This window comes from Neolamprologus brichardi, chromosome 5 (assembly GCF_056152115.1).
Source record: "Neolamprologus brichardi isolate AB-2024 chromosome 5, ASM5615211v1, whole genome shotgun sequence".
Taxonomy (NCBI): Eukaryota; Metazoa; Chordata; class Actinopteri; order Cichliformes; family Cichlidae; genus Neolamprologus; species Neolamprologus brichardi.
Window position 1 is genome coordinate 13,173,306 of NC_142108.1, and position 17,703 is coordinate 13,191,008.

Sequence of the window (17,703 nt, forward strand, 5' to 3'; positions counted from 1 at the left end):
TAAATCAAAATATATATTTTCGTATCCAAGTAGTGATACATTGCCTTTTCTTTTGTTTCTTCATGTCGTTGCTAGGTAGCCCGTGAAACAGGTACTTATGTTGTGTATTTTAACATTTCACAGACAAAACCTGGTTAATGACAGATTCCACATGGAAAGAGGGCCACCAGGTTACATTCAAACTTTACACACACCTTATACAAATATTTAAGAGTTACTTATGTAATACTAACAGTCTGCCAGTGGTGTGTAGGTTGTTGCAATTTGGTGGAATGTATTAATTTACAAGAGTTGTAAAGATCCCTATAGGGTTTAGTTCAGGTGAAAAAATTGAATGGATTATGTTCTTATTGCTGTGGAGTTCATATAGATTTTGAACAGCTTATAGAATTTATTCTCTCCTGAGCGGTGAAAGAGGCGGGCAGAGTGTGTAAGTGTGTTTATGTCTCTGTAGGAAAATTCTGTCACATATGTGCCTAATAACACCTAGAATAGTGATCCTGTTGTTTTGTTAACTGGTTGGCTTTCTAGTGCCATCTACTGGTCAAATGTACTCCTCGTGTTTTAACACTTCAGCACTTTGGTAACAAAAAGGGTAACACTTGTGAGGAGTCTGGATTTTCCGGTTCTTTAAAATTCATCTCGAACAAATCAGAGCAGGATGGTTAAACCTGCACTGACATGCTGTCAGTTTAATGAAATGTGTTATTTTATCAGTCCTTTAAATGCACTTGGTATGTATTTTAGGAAGACCATTGACTATTCATGCCTCATTACTCGTTGTCATTCAACAAAGCTCTATGGTGAAAATAAAGTTTAATGTAAAAGTTAATGACTCTACTCCATCCTACAGTAACTGAATGTTAGGCAAGATAACTTCATCTAGGATTAATAAATTAATAATAGAGAATGAAATTAGTTTTGTGAGCAAACAATATTTTAGCCTAATTAAGGCATATTAAGCTTAGTTAAACAGAAGAACAGGCCTGCAGGGCGCCTCTTATACAACAAATAAAGCTGTTGCAAACTAACAGACTAATATCACACAGGAAAAGCAAAGACCATAAATAATTTTCCCCTCAAATTCTCCCAATCCGTGCATTGACCTCACTGTTATAGTTTAGTAAAATCTTTCTTACTGTTGAGATGATGGAATAAAATTGATTAAACTTAAGTTAAAGGCACTCAGCCCAAGAGGAACAACGTAATACACTCAGTTTTGGTCACATGCATTACCTTTTTAATTTGAAAAGCGGAACTAGCAATCACTGGTGCTCTCAGACACTTTAAGTGGTGTTCAGCACTTAAAGTGTCTAAGTTAAACAGGGAGTTCATTTTTAGTCAGTATGCTTCATCATACCTGCTGCATGTAAAATAAGCATATAAAGAGTCTCAGTCAAAAGATATAATGGACTTATACCTCGAGTCATCTTGTGTAAAGTCAATATTCAGTGTTTTCAGCTGTTTTTCTATTAACTTCTTATTTACAAACAGATTTCTTTGCAAGTTTGTTTCGTCCAGAACTGTTTTTTTCTTTTTTGGGAACATGCAAAATTTAATATTCAAACAGCCAGACATTCATTGTGTATACAAGTTTATTAATTTGAAAAAAGTTTTACTACAGAATTTAAATACAATATTGTGAAAAGCTGGAAAAAGCGAGGCTCTGTGAGAGTGTCTACATTACATACAACATAAAATATCCACACACCAAGTAAAAACCTGTTGCTGTCGTGCTCCAGGATTTAGCTGAAGCCTGTGTGACAATCACATTTCAGGCTGAGGGGTGAGAAGGCCATTGTCAGTCCTATCCCCTCGAAGCACTACAATGCCTCACAAGAGCACCTGTAACCAGTGTTGAGCAGACTGCCTGATATGACATGCTCTGCTGCCATAGGCCAATTCTGCAGCTGCAAGGCTGACGATCACTGTTGTGTCATCTTGGCCGCTTCAGCTTTTATTAGAGAGATGAGCTCCAGATTAATAAGAAACACGAAGCGAAGACCTGCAATCTGAAGAAACAGACAGGTTATTTAAGCAAGAATAAAAGATTAAACAGCCGTTTAATATGAATAATAAACAACTTGGTTAAGATTCTGACATTACCTCCACCACTGAGTTATTATTTAATTTCCACTTGTTGCCTGACAGGACCGGTCTGCCATCTATGTAAATAGGCCGCCTGCCCTCATTGGCAATGAAGAAGTCTCCGTTGTTCTTCAACTTAATAATTCCTGGCAAAACAAACCGTAAACATCAAGTACATCTGATTGACCTCTGGAAGCTGAAACACTAAAATTTAACCAGACAAACTGATGCTTCCATTTGTCAAAAGAATGATTCAGTTTCTTCTTCTTCTGTTTTCAGCTGCTCCCTTTAAGGGTCACAGAAGTATATTATCTGCTTCCATCTCACCCGTTCCCTAACATCCTTCTCTGTCACACAAACCCTCTGCATGTCGTAGTTCATTAAATCCATGAATCTTTTGTGCTCCTCCTCTTTTCCTTCCACCTGGCAGCTCCATATTCAATATCCTTTGACCAATACATCTATAATCCTTCCTCTGCACATGTCCATGTCCAATAAATAGATAGATGTGGGTGAGAAACATCAATAATCATGGCTGTAAAAGGCACAGGAGACACAATGAGCAATCAGACAGAGGGAAGGGAGCAGATTTGACTGTGAGAGAAATGCTGTTCCACAGTTTGGGGGCAAGCACAGAGAACCGTCTCCTCTGAGTTTAACTCCAGAGCAAGGGACAGTCAGAAGCATCGGATCAGCAGACAAGAATGACCTGGAAGCTGATCGGGGGTGTAAGAGGTCAGAGATTTAATGAGTGAGTCAAATCACTATGGCCTTTGTAGGCAAACAAGATGATCTGAAATCGATTCTGAACCTTACTGCCAAGCAGCTAAAACAGGTGAGATCTGATGTCTTTTTCAGGTGCCTGTGAGGAACCGAGCAGCAGCATGGTCACGCTGAATAACAATCTTAACAACAACTCTGGAGGTCAACTCTGCCACCTCCAAACTGACCTCCTGTTACCATACATCCCAACAGGTCTCACTACCATGATGTAAACCTTCCCTTGCACTCTTGCTGCCATCCATCTGTCACAAATAACCTGATACTAGTCTCTACCCATTCCACTCTGCCTGCACTCTCTTCTGCACTGTCTGTTGCTTTGGATGGTTGACCTCAGATATTTATACTTATCTACCTTCACACTCTCTACTCGTTGCATCTTCACCTTTCCAACTCTCTCCCCGTCATTTAAACACATTTTCTGTTTTGTTTCTACTGACTTTCATTCTGCTTTTCTCCTCTACCTTTCAGGCTCTCTTCCAACTGCTCCCACTACAGATCACAGTGTTATCTGTAAACATCATAATCCATGGAGAATCCTGCCTGACCTTATCTATTAATCTGTCCATGACAACTTCAAACAAGAAGGAATGGTGCGATTTCAGAGTCTCTAAATGGTTACTGGATAAGCCATGAAGACAAGCTATACTTGTCATGCTTTCTTTATGCATGCGTTTGGCCAAAATCCAAATGAAGGGACTAACAGTGATGTGTGTGCGTGACTGGACTTAGGAAAAAAAGAAAGCAAATGATGAAACGACATGGTGTTGTTCAAGAAAATGCTAAGTCACCTTGTTTTCTTGAGATTTTCCAAGCAGGCCCCTCTAGCGACAGATCTACATCGATCTGTTTGTCCTTGGTTGCTCTGCCTAATGTAATCTGTGTGAATACGGGTTTAAAAAAAAAAATTGTATCATACTCCAACAAAAAGAAAAGAAAAGATTTTCTTTTACAGTTACTTGACATTTTCTAACAAACATCTTCCTTAAGCATCTTTTCTCTTTAGTCCTTGTTTCTATTATTGAAAGATCACTTACCTCTCTTGATCTCATAAGGTAGCGTACCATTCTTCCACGTAATGCTGCAAGCGTCTGGTTGTCAAAGTCAGGCATGCTCATCCCTGAAACCCCCAAAACAAAATAAAAACATATGCACACAAATAAGTTCTGCATTCCTCAGAACATAAACAAATATAAAGGCTTTCATTTGCACGTTATGAATGAAAGCTTAAGTAACCTGTGATACTGTCCACAAGAACCTGCCAACGAGGCAACTCCTGCTCCAGCTGTCTGATTTCTCTTTTCTGGTGACGGTCTGAAATCATCAGCTCTGAAAGAAAAAAAAAGTGTATTGAGCAACTGAGATTACTCTGAGTCAGTTTCCAGTGAGTCACTCAACCCCTGACGCAGCAGCGTGAACTTCCCCGTTCATACAGAGGACATTAAAACAAACAGATGTCAACAGCAGAATTCTTTTTCGTTCCTTTTAGACATCAGTTTCTTATTCAATGCATACTCATAGTAATGACGCAGCTTTTAGGATTCCTGGTCAGAACATAGCAATGTCCTGACATTCAAAGATACACATTGTGGATTCAGAATAAATCTACACAATGGCTTTTGTAATGCCCCAATGCATCCAAGCGCATTAAGTGAACAGCCAGGTTGACCAATGAGCCAATGAGTTCCCCTTAACTTTTTACATTTGCTGCACTTCAGCACAATCAATGAATAATTAAAAAGTCTGAATGAAAAAGAGCAAAATACATGAATAATAATTTCTCATGTTCTGGCAGGGCATACTGATGGAACATTCCTGTCCTAGATATCAAGAAGATCATGTAAATGGTTCAGATTAAGTAATATTTCAGACTTTGGCTGACTGTTTTTAGTGTTTTAGTGCATGCGTAGTGCAGCTAAAAAAAGACTTTTGAACATTTGAATACTTGACTAAACGTAGTTTGAACCAGAGTCTTTATTGATCTAGTTTTAAGAGCATTTAAGTTACACCATTCAAACTCTGCAGTGTGTTTAGATTAATTAATTACATGATGCTGTTTTTTCCTCTGAACATTACCTATCTGTCTTATCAGTTTGATCTATATTGCCATCTCTGTTATTAAATTACAGCTGAATAAATATTTAGTGTAGCTCTTTAACAATGACATTGTTGTTCACAACCTTTGGTTGCCAAATCAGACAGCAGTGTTTGCTAAACCTGCTTAGTTTTAACAGGTTTCAGGGGAAAGGACGTTCATGTAAATATTAATATAACCAGAGGTTTACGTCCATGTCATCTACAGACGGATACATTAAGACATTTTAATTCCAGGTAATTAACAAGGAAAAACAAATTATCTGCAATACAGAACTACTGGAACAAAACGCATCTGATCTGGAATTTGACTTCAGCTCACATTGATAATAAGTGATCTGAGCTTCTTTTGACATTCACAGATTAAATGGGTTGGTAAATGGTAAATGGACCGGTGCTTTTATAGTACATTTCTTTCTGAAGTGAACGCTCAATGCACTTTTCATTACAACCCAAATACACCCATTTACAGTGCCGTCTCATGCTTTTCAGTGCTTTCCAACTATCACAGACACACTCACACTTCAATGGGTGCATCAGGGTCAGTCTACTGTTTAGTATCATCTCATGGACAAACTGACATATGGACCACTTGGAACTCAGAAGAACATTAGAAAATCCACTGTTTCCTAAATCACAGTAATCCACAGTGACCTCTCCTGTCTCTTCTTCTTTTAATGTGAATAAAGGTGATGTGTGATGTGCAAAATTAACTGAATCTACATCGTAAGCAAATTACTTACCATGTTCCAACACTTCATCTCTGCTGTCCCTGTGTGAAAAGCAACAGAACAACTTATAGGTGCCCTGAAGTCATGGAAATACAATGCTTTTTAAGAATTTGGAAAATATAGCATGTAATATCCTTTAGCATGACCTGAAATGTTACAAGCAGTAAAAATTTGCTGAATGCTGAAGTGAATGTCTGACTTACTTTAATTTTACATCATCAACCATCTGCTCGGCGTCGGAGAAGTTGAGAACTTGGTCACCTTTTGGGAGGGGCTGTACTGCAAAACACAGTCAGAGGTAAGATGTTTTTAATTTTTTTTTGTTTTGTACATATTTTAGAGAACAACCAGGTATGTCAAGTTAATTTTCAGTAGTTTTATTGGGAGAAAATTATAACATTCATCTTTCAAAACACTGTTGGAGTAACTGTTTGCTATCTTATGTCCAAACATCCTCCTCGCCTCTATTAAAATGTTTACATTGCAAATCCCACGAAGCCACAAAGATGATCAATGCATCTGATGTTGACATAAGTTATACTTGTATGGTTTTCCAGCTGCTCAATACCCAAACTGTCAACGGGAATTTGGATGGATCCTCCGGGAAACTGAACTCACCACTCTGGTCGTCCAGTAGGTAGTACTGCTTGAGCAGCTGCCAGTGCACCAGTAGGCTCTTGGGACTGCGAGACGGGTGAAAGACATTAGGGTGCTTACTTAAAAGCTCCTGAAACACGTCCAGTTTAGGCTGACTGGTCTGTTTAGAGAGAAACATAACACAACACTGTGTGTGAATACAACAGTCCAATATGTACAGTAATAATGTGTTTCATTCCAATCAAGGTGAAATCTCACAATTTCGAGCCATTAAAAAGTGACCTTAACTGGGAATGCATTTTCCCTGTGGAGCACTTATAATAGGATATACACGATAGCCCACTCAATATAACTTACTGAACCAATCTTGGCCAGCAGTGCCTCCTCAGCCTGACTGAAGAGAGCTTTGCTTTGGATTGCTGCAATTGCTTCTGGGTGAAGCTGCCGCATGGCCTGCCATGCCAGCCTAAATAGACACACAAAACCAAGAATGTGCTTAAAAGATGACTCAAACACACAAGTGTAATAAAGCATATGGAGATATGCAGGACTGGGAGACTGCAAAAACCTAGTCAGAGTCAACAACAGATGCTAGGCGTCTTACTTTGAGATGACGGGATCGTAGAGCAAAGCGTACCACCGCTCTTTAATTTCACGCAAAGTGAAACGACAGCTGAACTTGACCCCCAGATGAACAGAAGTTAAGTCAGTGGTCTACAGACAAACACAGAATACCACACAAGATACCATGAATCAATACACATTAGATCATACACTGACAATCAAAGCCATTAAACAAAGCAGCTCCTTTGAGCTAATTCAGGACAACCTTTTTGACAATAATCTTGTTTTTGGTAGCTCACCTGCAACACTGCATTTATAAGCAGCAGATCATCTGTGGGTTTCCATCGGCCCAAGTCTTTAGTAATGTGTAAAGGCTGCTTGCTTTTCTTAACTCTTTTGGTTAAAGGTGCAGGGTTTAGTACCATTGTCAGAGATGGTGTAAGAGTTGCTCCTGATTTTGTTACCTGAAAAAGCATCATAAAGGGGGGGGGATAAGAAAACAGAGAGAATCATAAAAAAATTTGCATATTTATCATCTTTAATGTGAATTCACTCAATAATCTGTGGATTTGTTGGTCTTATTTACCTTTTTTTTCTCACTTGAGGAAGGCTCACTCCCCGAACAGCGCACAGGCTCCATTACGGGTGGACCTTTGACTCTACTGGATGACTTCACAAGACTGCTTTCCACTAGCTCATCGTCAAACTTTTTTCGCTTTATTGACCTAAACAAATTGTGATAATAAAGTAGTTCTTCAAAAATTTAAAGATTAACCAGGGAAAAAAACAAAACAAACCACAGTACTGAAACACCATCAGCATAGAAAACAAAGGTTCATTTCTTTCTGCTAATTATGCTGGAATACCACCCTGACTGAAATAATGAAATATACATTAGTAGATATCAAACCTGGATGAACTTCTGCGTTTGGGAACACCACTGCCAAATGCTTGTGTTGCTGTCCTTTTCAGGTCTTTTACTCCAAGTGACTCTTCATCCTCTGACCGACTCTGAGCACCACCTACTCCCATCGAGGTGCCAACCACAGGGTCCCCAGCCTGCATCTGTTCAAATGCGTCAGGAAACAAAGCAAGAAAGAGTTAAAACGTTTCTCAGCAACACTTTGTTTCACAGAGTCGCTAAACTTTAAATATGCTGTTGTCTGTAAAGGTTTCTTTACATTTGCGATGAACTGCGGGTTCCTCTGGTAGGTTTTCACTAAATTCAAATGCCATGATATTAAGCATTTTATTAACACTGGAATAACAATAAAAGTATAACTCCAGACGTAAACCGAAAGTTACTCCGGGCACACAGATTACAGGATAAATGTTTTATTAATAGTTTAAATTCACAATTGTGTATAAAACTGACTAATAGTATTATTGTTGTTGCTTATAGGAGTCAGGGGAATTAACAACTAACAAGTTAGCTAGCTTTGAGGGGCCTTTGTTGACATGTAAACAAATGCCATCTATTGCTGCCTTCAGAACATTATATTTAATAACAAATTGATATCTATAGCAAACCTCTCTCTCAGAAAGCAACACACTAAGGTCTGTTTAGCTAACAAGCGTAATTTGATTTAAATGACCGTTGGTTTGTGTTGGCTAGCTAACATTAGCTAAGCTAACTGCTAGCTTTGATTATTAACGAGTTAAAGTAACAAGTTACGCTGTTTTGCCACTCACCTTCCCACACTGTTCCCCTTCGCTGTGTCTTTAAAGGAAAAGATTAAGTTATTATAGTCCAGTATTTCTCTTTGTAAATCCCTCGTTGTTTCGGCTACATGGCTAACTCGCTTACTTGACGCTTGCCTCGTTAGCAATAGCCGTTTGGCTAGACAGTTGTTTTCTTCCTGTCTAGCTCACCCGCTGTTCGCAACACCGCCGCCATCCGGGCTAAAGTAACAGTGGCCTCCGTTATCTTTAACATATTGTATTACAGTGCCTTCCTCTGAATATTCATCTGTCAGAACAATGCACGTCGTAAATATTTAAAACGTAACCTTTTTTTTTAACTTCTTCTCTATTATAGATGTAACCGGCAAAGTGAATCCCCATATGTGTAAAAGGGAATAAAATCCACATTTTCACATTTGAATGTAATTATGCAGCTTCATGAAAAAACATCTTGTCCACCAGGTGACCCGCCCAGCAGTTTTAATATTGTAATTTGATACTTTTGTATCTAATACACCACGCCTCATTGGTCCTTTTCCCAGCAGACACTTTAAAACTTTTCCAGAAGACTTTTATTGTATTTCTGGCGCTTTTGCAAATGTACTCACTACAGGGTATAAGCTGCAGCATTTATTTCATCTGCATGGCCTGGCAGAACAGATACTGTATCACAGTATTCACACAGATTCTTCCATATCCATTTATCTATAGCAAAATATAGATTTGGGGTCAAGAACACACTTGAATGTCATGGTTATTTGGGGCCAATGATTTCTTTGAACTGTTCTTTTTCCCGGGTGGAATCATCATCGTACATGTTGTTTAAAAACAAGAACACGGTGTACAAGTTTGGATTTATTTTGTATTCTCTCTAATACCCACAAGGTCAAAAATATACATGCACGCTCAAATATATGTGTACAGCCCCATTCATTTTTGATTAAATATCTCTTAGGAAGTTCCACCTTGACCATATGCTTTTGGTAGCCATTAACAAGTTTCTGGAACAATTCTAGCTGGATAGTTGACCAATCTTTTCAGGAAATTTCTTGTAGAGTTCATTTAAATTGTCTGGTTTCCTGGCACCGACTCAGCTTTTGAGCATAGGGTAGAAACTCAATGTTCGCTTACTTTTATAAAAGCAAGTTATTAAAGATGCATGCTGTAAATAATTCCACCCTGGAAAAAGAACAGCTCATGCCCATGATGAGTAAACCTGTGACCACAACTGTAGCACATACCTATAAAACACATGACTGTGGTTGAGGTTGTGCTTGGCAGCAATGTGGTCCAAGCTATTGAGTCACAGCAGCTACACAGCAGTTTACACTGTCATGTCACACAGGAACTTTGATACCCAGCGTTATTTTCATGCAAACATTTGTAGAAAACGTGTGGTCCATGTAAAACATGCTTGATTGACCTGAGCCCTAGTCTGATGGTGCTGTGGATGATGATGGAGATATTTTCTTTAACGAGACACAAAGGCATCACATAAAGAAACACATGGTGCAAACAGTAGGCCGAGATTCAACGTGAAACCGTTTATTGACATTTACAGTGACAGTTTCCAAATGCGATAAATTAGAATAAATACAAAGTTCAGATCATGAATCTTATTACTTACAAAATGATGTAATATCTTTCAAGTTTAGATGTATAAAAAAAATAAAAATAAAATAGATAAGCTTCGCCAGTGAACTAAAGACAGTATTGAAGAATTTGAAAAGAGTACAGAGTGGCCTGTTTTTGGATTTTAGTGGCATTATATATTCATACACAAGCATAATCTTAGCAGCTGCCTTTTTTTTAAGGAACCCATCACTAAAGGTTTTTGCACCATAAAAGCACCTTTTAAAAACACATCAACACAATCAACATACTGACAATCATGTTTACGGACACCTCTGTAGATTTTTTTTTTCCTCCGTGTGCAAGACTGAACTCTGAGCTCCAAATTCTCTGCGGCTCATGATATTCTGGACGTACATAGAAACTCTCTTGAAATATTTGCACAATCAGGACACTGCAGATATCACGTATCTACGAGCGTGCACGATCACAGTTCATAATCAGATTTAAGAGACTGTTACCAAATTCAGGGAAACTAATTTCTGTCAAATTCCAAGAAATGCAGCAATGACTAAAAAGATCAAATGAAGGACGAGTAACGAGGGCACACACGTCAGGCGAGGCGCAAACGTCAGATTTCATTTCCTTACTGTATATCTTTCAACTCTCTCCCTACTCCTCCTTTCTCAATCCGTTTTCCACACCGGCCCAGATTTTGCATGAATTGTACCGCACAGCAGACGGAACAGACGACAGACAGAAGATCCCTTCTTTGGGTCTGGCCTTTGCACAAATGAGCACCTTTTGCCAAAACTGGACGTTACCCTTCTCCCAGTCGATAATGCCTCTGTAATAATCCATCAGCCCTCACCCTTCATTCATCTGTCCTTCTCCACATGTCCGCCTGCAGGCTGCAGGTGAGAAGGGCTTTGGTCTTAGTTGGGATGAAGGCTGAAGGGCCACTCTGAAATATAGCACCGCGATAACGGCGCCTGCTTGTTCTGTCCTGCTTGTTGCTGCTCACAGGCACGTAACTGATCAGTTCCAGGAGATTAGGTCACCGTTCAATAAACTGCAGGCTGATGACATTTTCAGGAACTAGAAGTGTCCGTGTCATGGGCTTCACAGAAGCTCCCTCTGGGTTCGGCTTCACATCGAACTCTGAAATGATCTAATGAAATCAGAAACAGAGCAGATTAAACGCAGGGCGCCTGAAATGAAAAGCAATCAAGTGCTGCGTAGTGACCCTGAAATCACTCACAACACAAACTGTGTTCAAACACCAAGTAACAGAATGTGTTTTTCTTAATTAAATACATTCCCAAAAGCTGACATACACTGTACAACCTAATTTCCCCCAAAAACTTGGGATGCAGTGTAACATGTAAGTAAAAAACAAAATAAAGTAATGACTTGAAAAGCTTTTCTACCCCATAATTAATTAAAACAGTACAAAGACAAAATGTCAAATATCAAAAGTGAAAATTTTAAAATATGTAATATAATATGTTCAGTTTAAATTCAGATGCAAGTAACAAGTTTTCAGAAAGGACTGGAAATACTACATAATCCTTAAAAGACACCGGTGAAACATCTCATAGCTAATTGGATTGATTAGTGACATAATTGGTTATTAAATGAAATTCTCCAGGAGTCTTTCACTTTCGAGTTCAGCTGTTTCAATGAATGCAAGTACTTGAACAATTAAACAATTGGAGGTTGGAGACAAAGTTAAAGAAGCAAGGCTGAGAGGATTTGGACATGTGCAGAGGAGGGATGTTGAAGATGTAGCTGGAGGCAGGAGGAAAAGAGCAAGACCACAGAGAAGTGGTGAAGGAGGACATTCAGAGAGTTGGTGTGATAGAAAAGTATGCTCAGGATAGGTTGATAGAAAAGGTGATAGGAAGATGGTCTGTCTGCAGTCCAGACCTGTGCTCGATTAAAATCAACAAATATCACCAAGGAAACACAAAAGTGTGTCAGAAAGGGATGTCACTGTAATTAAATGCAACAGCTTAAATATTTGACATGTTGTCTTTATTACAGTTTCCTAATATTTTGGGGGTAAATGGGGTTGTATATTCTTTAAGAATGCTTTTAGGGTTTTTTGTTTGTTTGTTTTTTTAGTCGGAGTTTAATGGCAAATGACAAAAAAAAAAAAAAAAAAAACACACAGGAAAAACAAGAAAAAGACAAAAATTGCTGTAACTCACCCTGGCAAGAGCAAGGTAGAGCTCCAGCTCAGCAATACGGCGACCTATGCAGCTGCGTTTTCCCACACCAAAGGGCACAGAGGCATATGGGTGATAAGTCTGGTCTTTGTTCAGCCATCGATAGGGATTGAAATGATTTGGGTTTGCAAACACTACTGGATCCCGTGATGTTGCAAAGTGGCACAGGGTAATCAAAGTCTGAAAGGGAATTTTATTTTGGTCAGATAGGTTTTTGACTATAATGGAAAAACTGAAGCATTACAACTTGACACTGGCTAGAGTCAGATGGTGAACTCACATTTTTTGGGATGAGGTAGCCTCCAACCTGGATGTCTCTTTCTGGAATGACCCTTGCATTAGCAGGAATAACAGGGTATAACCTAAAAAAATAAGGAAAACAAAACAAAACACAATAGCGTAAGCTAAATTTGATTTCAAATCTCATAACATCTTCAAATATCTGAAACCTTTTGAGTTATACCTGAGCACTTCTTTGACTATGGCCTTCAGGAAAGGCATTTGAGCTACATCCGCAGCCTCTGGTATCTTTCGACCTTCAAGTACAGTCAACACCTCCGCCCGGAGAGTGGCCTGTACATCTGGATGACGGGACAGCTCGTACAAAGACCAGGACATGGTGCTGGAGATCTGAAACAACAGAGTGACGGATGGTTTTAACATTTGCTGGCCTAAAATCAGGAACTGATAAAGGAAGACGGCAAAGGAGCCACTCTCACTGTGTCAACTCCTGCAAGGAGCAGCTCCGTGACGTTGCTGTAGACTGTCTTCAGGGGCAGCCCCATCTGCGACAGGAAGTAGGTGAGATAACGGCCCTCTACTTTCTCTCCTCGGGCAACCTTATCTGCTTCGGCAGTCAGACGCTGGTCAATGTGACCTTTTGCTGCAGATACGTGGAGATAAGCCATGACACATTTATCCCTCGATGATGATGATGACACAGAGCGTTAAGTCTTTAACTTTCTGGTGTCAGGTTCAATAAAGTTAGGTCAAATTCCCCTTCTTAAAAACAAAATCCCTAAAACCACGTATCAATTTCATGACTAACATTCACGCGTTTCAGCGCAAATGATCTTGAAGTGCGTGAAGGTTAAAGACTTTAATCTCCCTCTTGCCGATCTAGCTCGAACCAGTGCGATTACGTCAAAACATGTCTGATGTCTCAGATCTTCTGTGAGTCTTAATGTACTGTGTGAGAGAGCGTGGGATGTCAACCCAGGGCTAAGTGGAAACCGGCGGCAGCCAATGACAAGAGAGGAGAGCAGAAGGAAAATAATAACATCAAGTGTGGAAACATCATGTTTGTCTTGGTTCCACATTGCAGTGCCAGCTTGTGTAACGCATCTCCAGCTTGAGTACAGCCAGAAGCATCTTTATAATATCCTGTAGTCTCATCTCTGGTGTATGACTTATATTTAGTTTTTACTTGTGCATTTTATATAATATTTTACCAAGTGCTTTTTTGGAGACTGCAGCCTGCTTGTAGTTTCTGTTATCACTTTTAATTTTAAAGTACCACTACAATCATCTCTAAACATTTTTCTGTCCAAGCTTAAAATGTTGTGCTGTGAGAAATAGCTTACCAAACTCAAACATGTAGTCCCAGCACTGGCAAAAGATATTCCAGGGTTTGGGGAACAACTGGTGCAACCAGCTGGGCATGGCCATGGTAAGAAGCGTCATCACAAACATGGTGTTGATAGATTGGATGAAACGCTCCGTGTCTTCGGGAACAACCTGATCCAGGCAACCAATTCTGGATTCGAACAAGACCGAAGAAATGCCTGCCAAAGCAAAAAAAAAAACAAAGCTCGTGACGAAGGCAAGAAGAGATGACTAGCGGCTTTTTTTTTTTTTTTACTGAAAGCTTCCGAGGTGAACATGCATGACATTTATTTGCCAGGTTTTTAGCCTCTTTATCAGAAATGCCTATTAACTAAAGGTGTGACGGTTAAATAAATAATACTGTCTGCATGCAAAGTGAAAACTTAAATATTGGCAGCTTTCATCAGCTCCAAGTATCCAGCATTTATATTTAACTCCTGCAAAAAGAGCTTCAGTGTAGCTAGTTATATCATTGCGTAAGATCAACAATGGGTCATTTCTCATCAAATCATGGTTACATGCTTTTTTCCCCTCCAGCTGTACAATAACAATGATGACAGAATGGTAAACTGCACATGAGCATGAATTATTAAGGCATGCCTGCACAGGAATGTGTGTTTAAAATGTTAACAATGTGACATAATATTTGTGCATACAGATGACTTTGATTACAGCATTTATGTGGCACGGTACATCCTGTGAAGATCCTTGAGACGGCATGAAACCTTACCCTCGAGGCCGAAGCGATAGAACTCGCTGGCGATGTCGGTGACAAGGCCCTGAGGATGTCTGCTGAGGCGAAGTTTGGTAATGAGATCACTGACGACACTGTTCAGGGTTTTATCATAAGCTTCCACTGCCTTCGGCCGCAGCATGTGTTTCCCCAGGAGACTCCTCACTGTCTGCCACTCCTCCCCCTCACTAGACACACGCGCACACACATTAATGTGAAAACTGATACAGTGGCTCCAGCTCTGCACACAATTCAGTTAACTGCTGTATTGCATTGTATACTGACTGCATACGCTAAAGTTCTGGCTCTTTCTATCTGTAAGTGAAGGAAAGCTGATAGAAGAGTGGTATAAAGTCTTTGAACTGAATGAGACTGGCCAAATATTACATTTACTTCAGCTTTATCATCTGATGAGAAACAAAATGGAAAAGCGGAGGAAGTAAAGCTGAAAGATTTTCCTGCAAGCTTACGCTGTCAAAAGTCCGTAGTGATGACCTCTCAGCTTCCTGTAGTCCTTCCAGGAGGAAAGATCGGAGCGCATTGGGTGCTCGCCCTCCTGCCTCAGGATCTGCTCAATGAGCGATGGATCAGCCACATGAACTGTCAGGATGGGACCAAAGCTTGCCTTCCACATAGGTCCATACCGCTGGACTCCCTCCAGCTAGGAGATGAGACAAAGGTTGTAAAGGCACTGCAACCATCACCTTTGGAGGCACCCTCCTCCCTCCAGTTTAGAGATTACTGCAGAGATGTATTTGCCTTGCAGGCGTTTTAATGCACTAGTTATTAGTTATTTGTTTTAAGGATGCATTCACTTCACATAGGCACGATCTGTCACGTTGACAAAGGACAGTTCATTCAGCTTAGAGTGAAGTGCAAAGCTCTCAGTAGATACAGAGATTTTAAACTGAAGTGAGAGACAGCTTGAAGCAGAAGGTATAGACTGGATGTGCTTTTGTGAGACAGCGAAACTTCGCAGAGGGGACGAAAAATAATGTAAGAGGATATTTCATAAATGTCACATTGAGAGGGGAGTCAAAGTACTTGCATTGTGTTATGTAAAAAGAACCACCTGCACTCACGTTTTTAGTCTACAATGACGATACGTGCACTTTGGATATTTTTAGTAAACGTGCAATAATTGTAAATATCTCATACAGGGTTTTTTTTTTTTTCGTGTTTATCTTCTTACCTGTAACTCATGCAGACGTGACAGACCGCGTTTGGCAAACAAGTCCCAGGCGAAGCTGGTGACCGACGGCCCGGGCATCTCGTTCAGCGTCTTCACTCCCTGCATCTTGGTGCCCTCCGAACCGGCTGCTGCACCCTCAGCCCACCTCTCCATCAATTTGACCAGCGGGAATGCCGTCCGGCCGGATACTCTGAGCGCTTGCTGCAACATCCTTCTCACTAAGATCATGGAGCGGTGACGGAACGCGGGCCTCTCGGATGTCGACGCTCATTTTGTTTTACCGGTTGAGCGTCCTATTTATAACTGCCTTTATGACCTGCTCCAAGAACCAGGCGAGCAAAAGCTGTAAATTTGCTTACTCTGGGCCAATCATGGGTGCAAAGGCAGCTCAGGTCCCGCCCCACATGGATGAAAATGGGGAAGGCGTGTACCAAGAAAAAGGTGTGTCCAATCAGAAGGCTGAACCCGGACCATCCCAGCGGCAGCACACGTGGAATCCCAAGATCCTTGTGTTACTGTTGAGACTCATCTCTAGTCCCGAGAAGCACTTTGGTCTCCGATAGTCCCCCACCACCATCACCCACCCACGGCCAATGCTGTGGTAAATCCAAATTATCTGAAAGGGGATAAGGTCTATTTAACAGTGATAACAGTGCTGAAGGTTAGTTTCGCCTTAAATAAACATGACAGGCAGCCCGTTGATCCAATAACTAAAAACCTTTAGAAACACTAGACAAATATCTGTAATGAAACTGAGGGAGAAAATAGGTAGAGCTAGTCTGTGTCCTGCCCAAGCTTTGTTTATACAGCTATGGCCAGTTCTTTTGCTGACTTGGTGGGTTTCCTAGCAGAAAATCCTGACCTGATTTCATACTGGAAGCTGTCCAAAGCACCATGTGTGCGGACTGTGAAGTAACAACCCTGGGGCTGTACTCAGAATCTGCTTTGACATTTGCTCCCATCTTAAATCACCCAGTTTCACAGAAACGCAGAGGAATGACCGGCTTTTTCAGGCAGAAACACACCCAAAGGTTGGATGAGGGTGCAATATCTCAGCTCATGCAGCTTTCTTCATTTTTCATATTCGCCATGGGACATTCAAACATGTTGAATGTTTACAGGGCAAGCCTGCAAACATGTTTTGCATGCATGTTTTTGGCACTGCAGTGCAGGAAAAATGCACATTTTGATTAATTCAAAAGAGAGTGTGTTATTTCACACCAAGGGAGCTACAGAAAGAAAGCATTTCTAAGTGCTATGTTATATAGTACTGTGAAAAACCCTTGTGCCACACACCCCTCATTAAACTGCTCTTTAGCAATAGTTCTCCAGGGTTTCTGAAGGTCTTTCAAAGGTTTGGCCTTGGCTGCTTTTTCACTCATTTCCAGTCCTGTCCTTGTACCTGACCATTTTCAAAGAAACACGAGTTTTGTTTGTTAAGCCACTTAACACTGATGTATGAATCATTCAAGCATAAAAAGGCACTTAACTGTTAACCTGCGTTGTGTCTACAAATAATACAGTGGCTTGCAAAAGTATTCGGCCCCCTTGAACTTTCCCACATTTTGTCACATTACAGCCACAAACATGAATCAATTTTATTGGAATTCCACATGAAAGACCAACACAAAGTGGTGCACACGTGAGAAGTGGAACGAAAATCATGCATGATTCCAAACATTTTTTTTTTTTACAAATAAATAACTGCAAAGTGGGGTGTGTGTAATTATTCAGCCCCCTTTGGTCTGAGTGCAGTCAGTTGCCCATAGACATGGCCTGATGAATGCTAATGACTAAATAGAGTGTGCCTGTGTGTAATCTAATGTCAGTACA

The 17,703-nt window shown here is 40.3% G+C and overlaps 2 protein-coding genes across 2 annotated transcripts; both read right to left on the bottom strand.

Annotated features, from left to right (window-relative positions):
* Positions 1-1,577: 1,577 nt before the first annotated feature.
* Positions 1,578-8,869, bottom strand: mcrs1 (microspherule protein 1). The gene is made up of 14 exons (XM_006784326.3): positions 8,547-8,869; positions 7,765-7,919; positions 7,441-7,579; positions 7,154-7,318; positions 6,895-7,004; positions 6,648-6,756; positions 6,312-6,450; positions 5,897-5,972; positions 5,706-5,734; positions 4,105-4,197; positions 3,906-3,988; positions 3,660-3,747; positions 2,107-2,234; positions 1,578-2,012 (listed from the first exon to the last, which is right to left on the bottom strand). The coding sequence occupies exons 2-14, from the start codon at positions 7,917-7,919 to the stop codon at positions 1,926-1,928; spliced, it is 1,401 nt and encodes a 466-aa protein (XP_006784389.1). The 5' UTR covers positions 8,547-8,869; the 3' UTR covers positions 1,578-1,925.
* Positions 8,870-10,067: 1,198 nt separating this feature from the next.
* On the bottom strand, positions 10,068-16,304 carry cyp27b1 (cytochrome P450, family 27, subfamily B, polypeptide 1). The gene is made up of 9 exons (XM_006784325.3): positions 15,871-16,304; positions 15,149-15,339; positions 14,676-14,866; positions 13,924-14,124; positions 13,060-13,223; positions 12,804-12,970; positions 12,621-12,702; positions 12,323-12,520; positions 10,068-11,280 (listed from the first exon to the last, which is right to left on the bottom strand). The coding sequence occupies exons 1-9, from the start codon at positions 16,096-16,098 to the stop codon at positions 11,167-11,169; spliced, it is 1,536 nt and encodes a 511-aa protein (XP_006784388.2). The 5' UTR covers positions 16,099-16,304; the 3' UTR covers positions 10,068-11,166.
* Between the last annotated feature and the right edge of the window lie 1,399 nt (positions 16,305-17,703).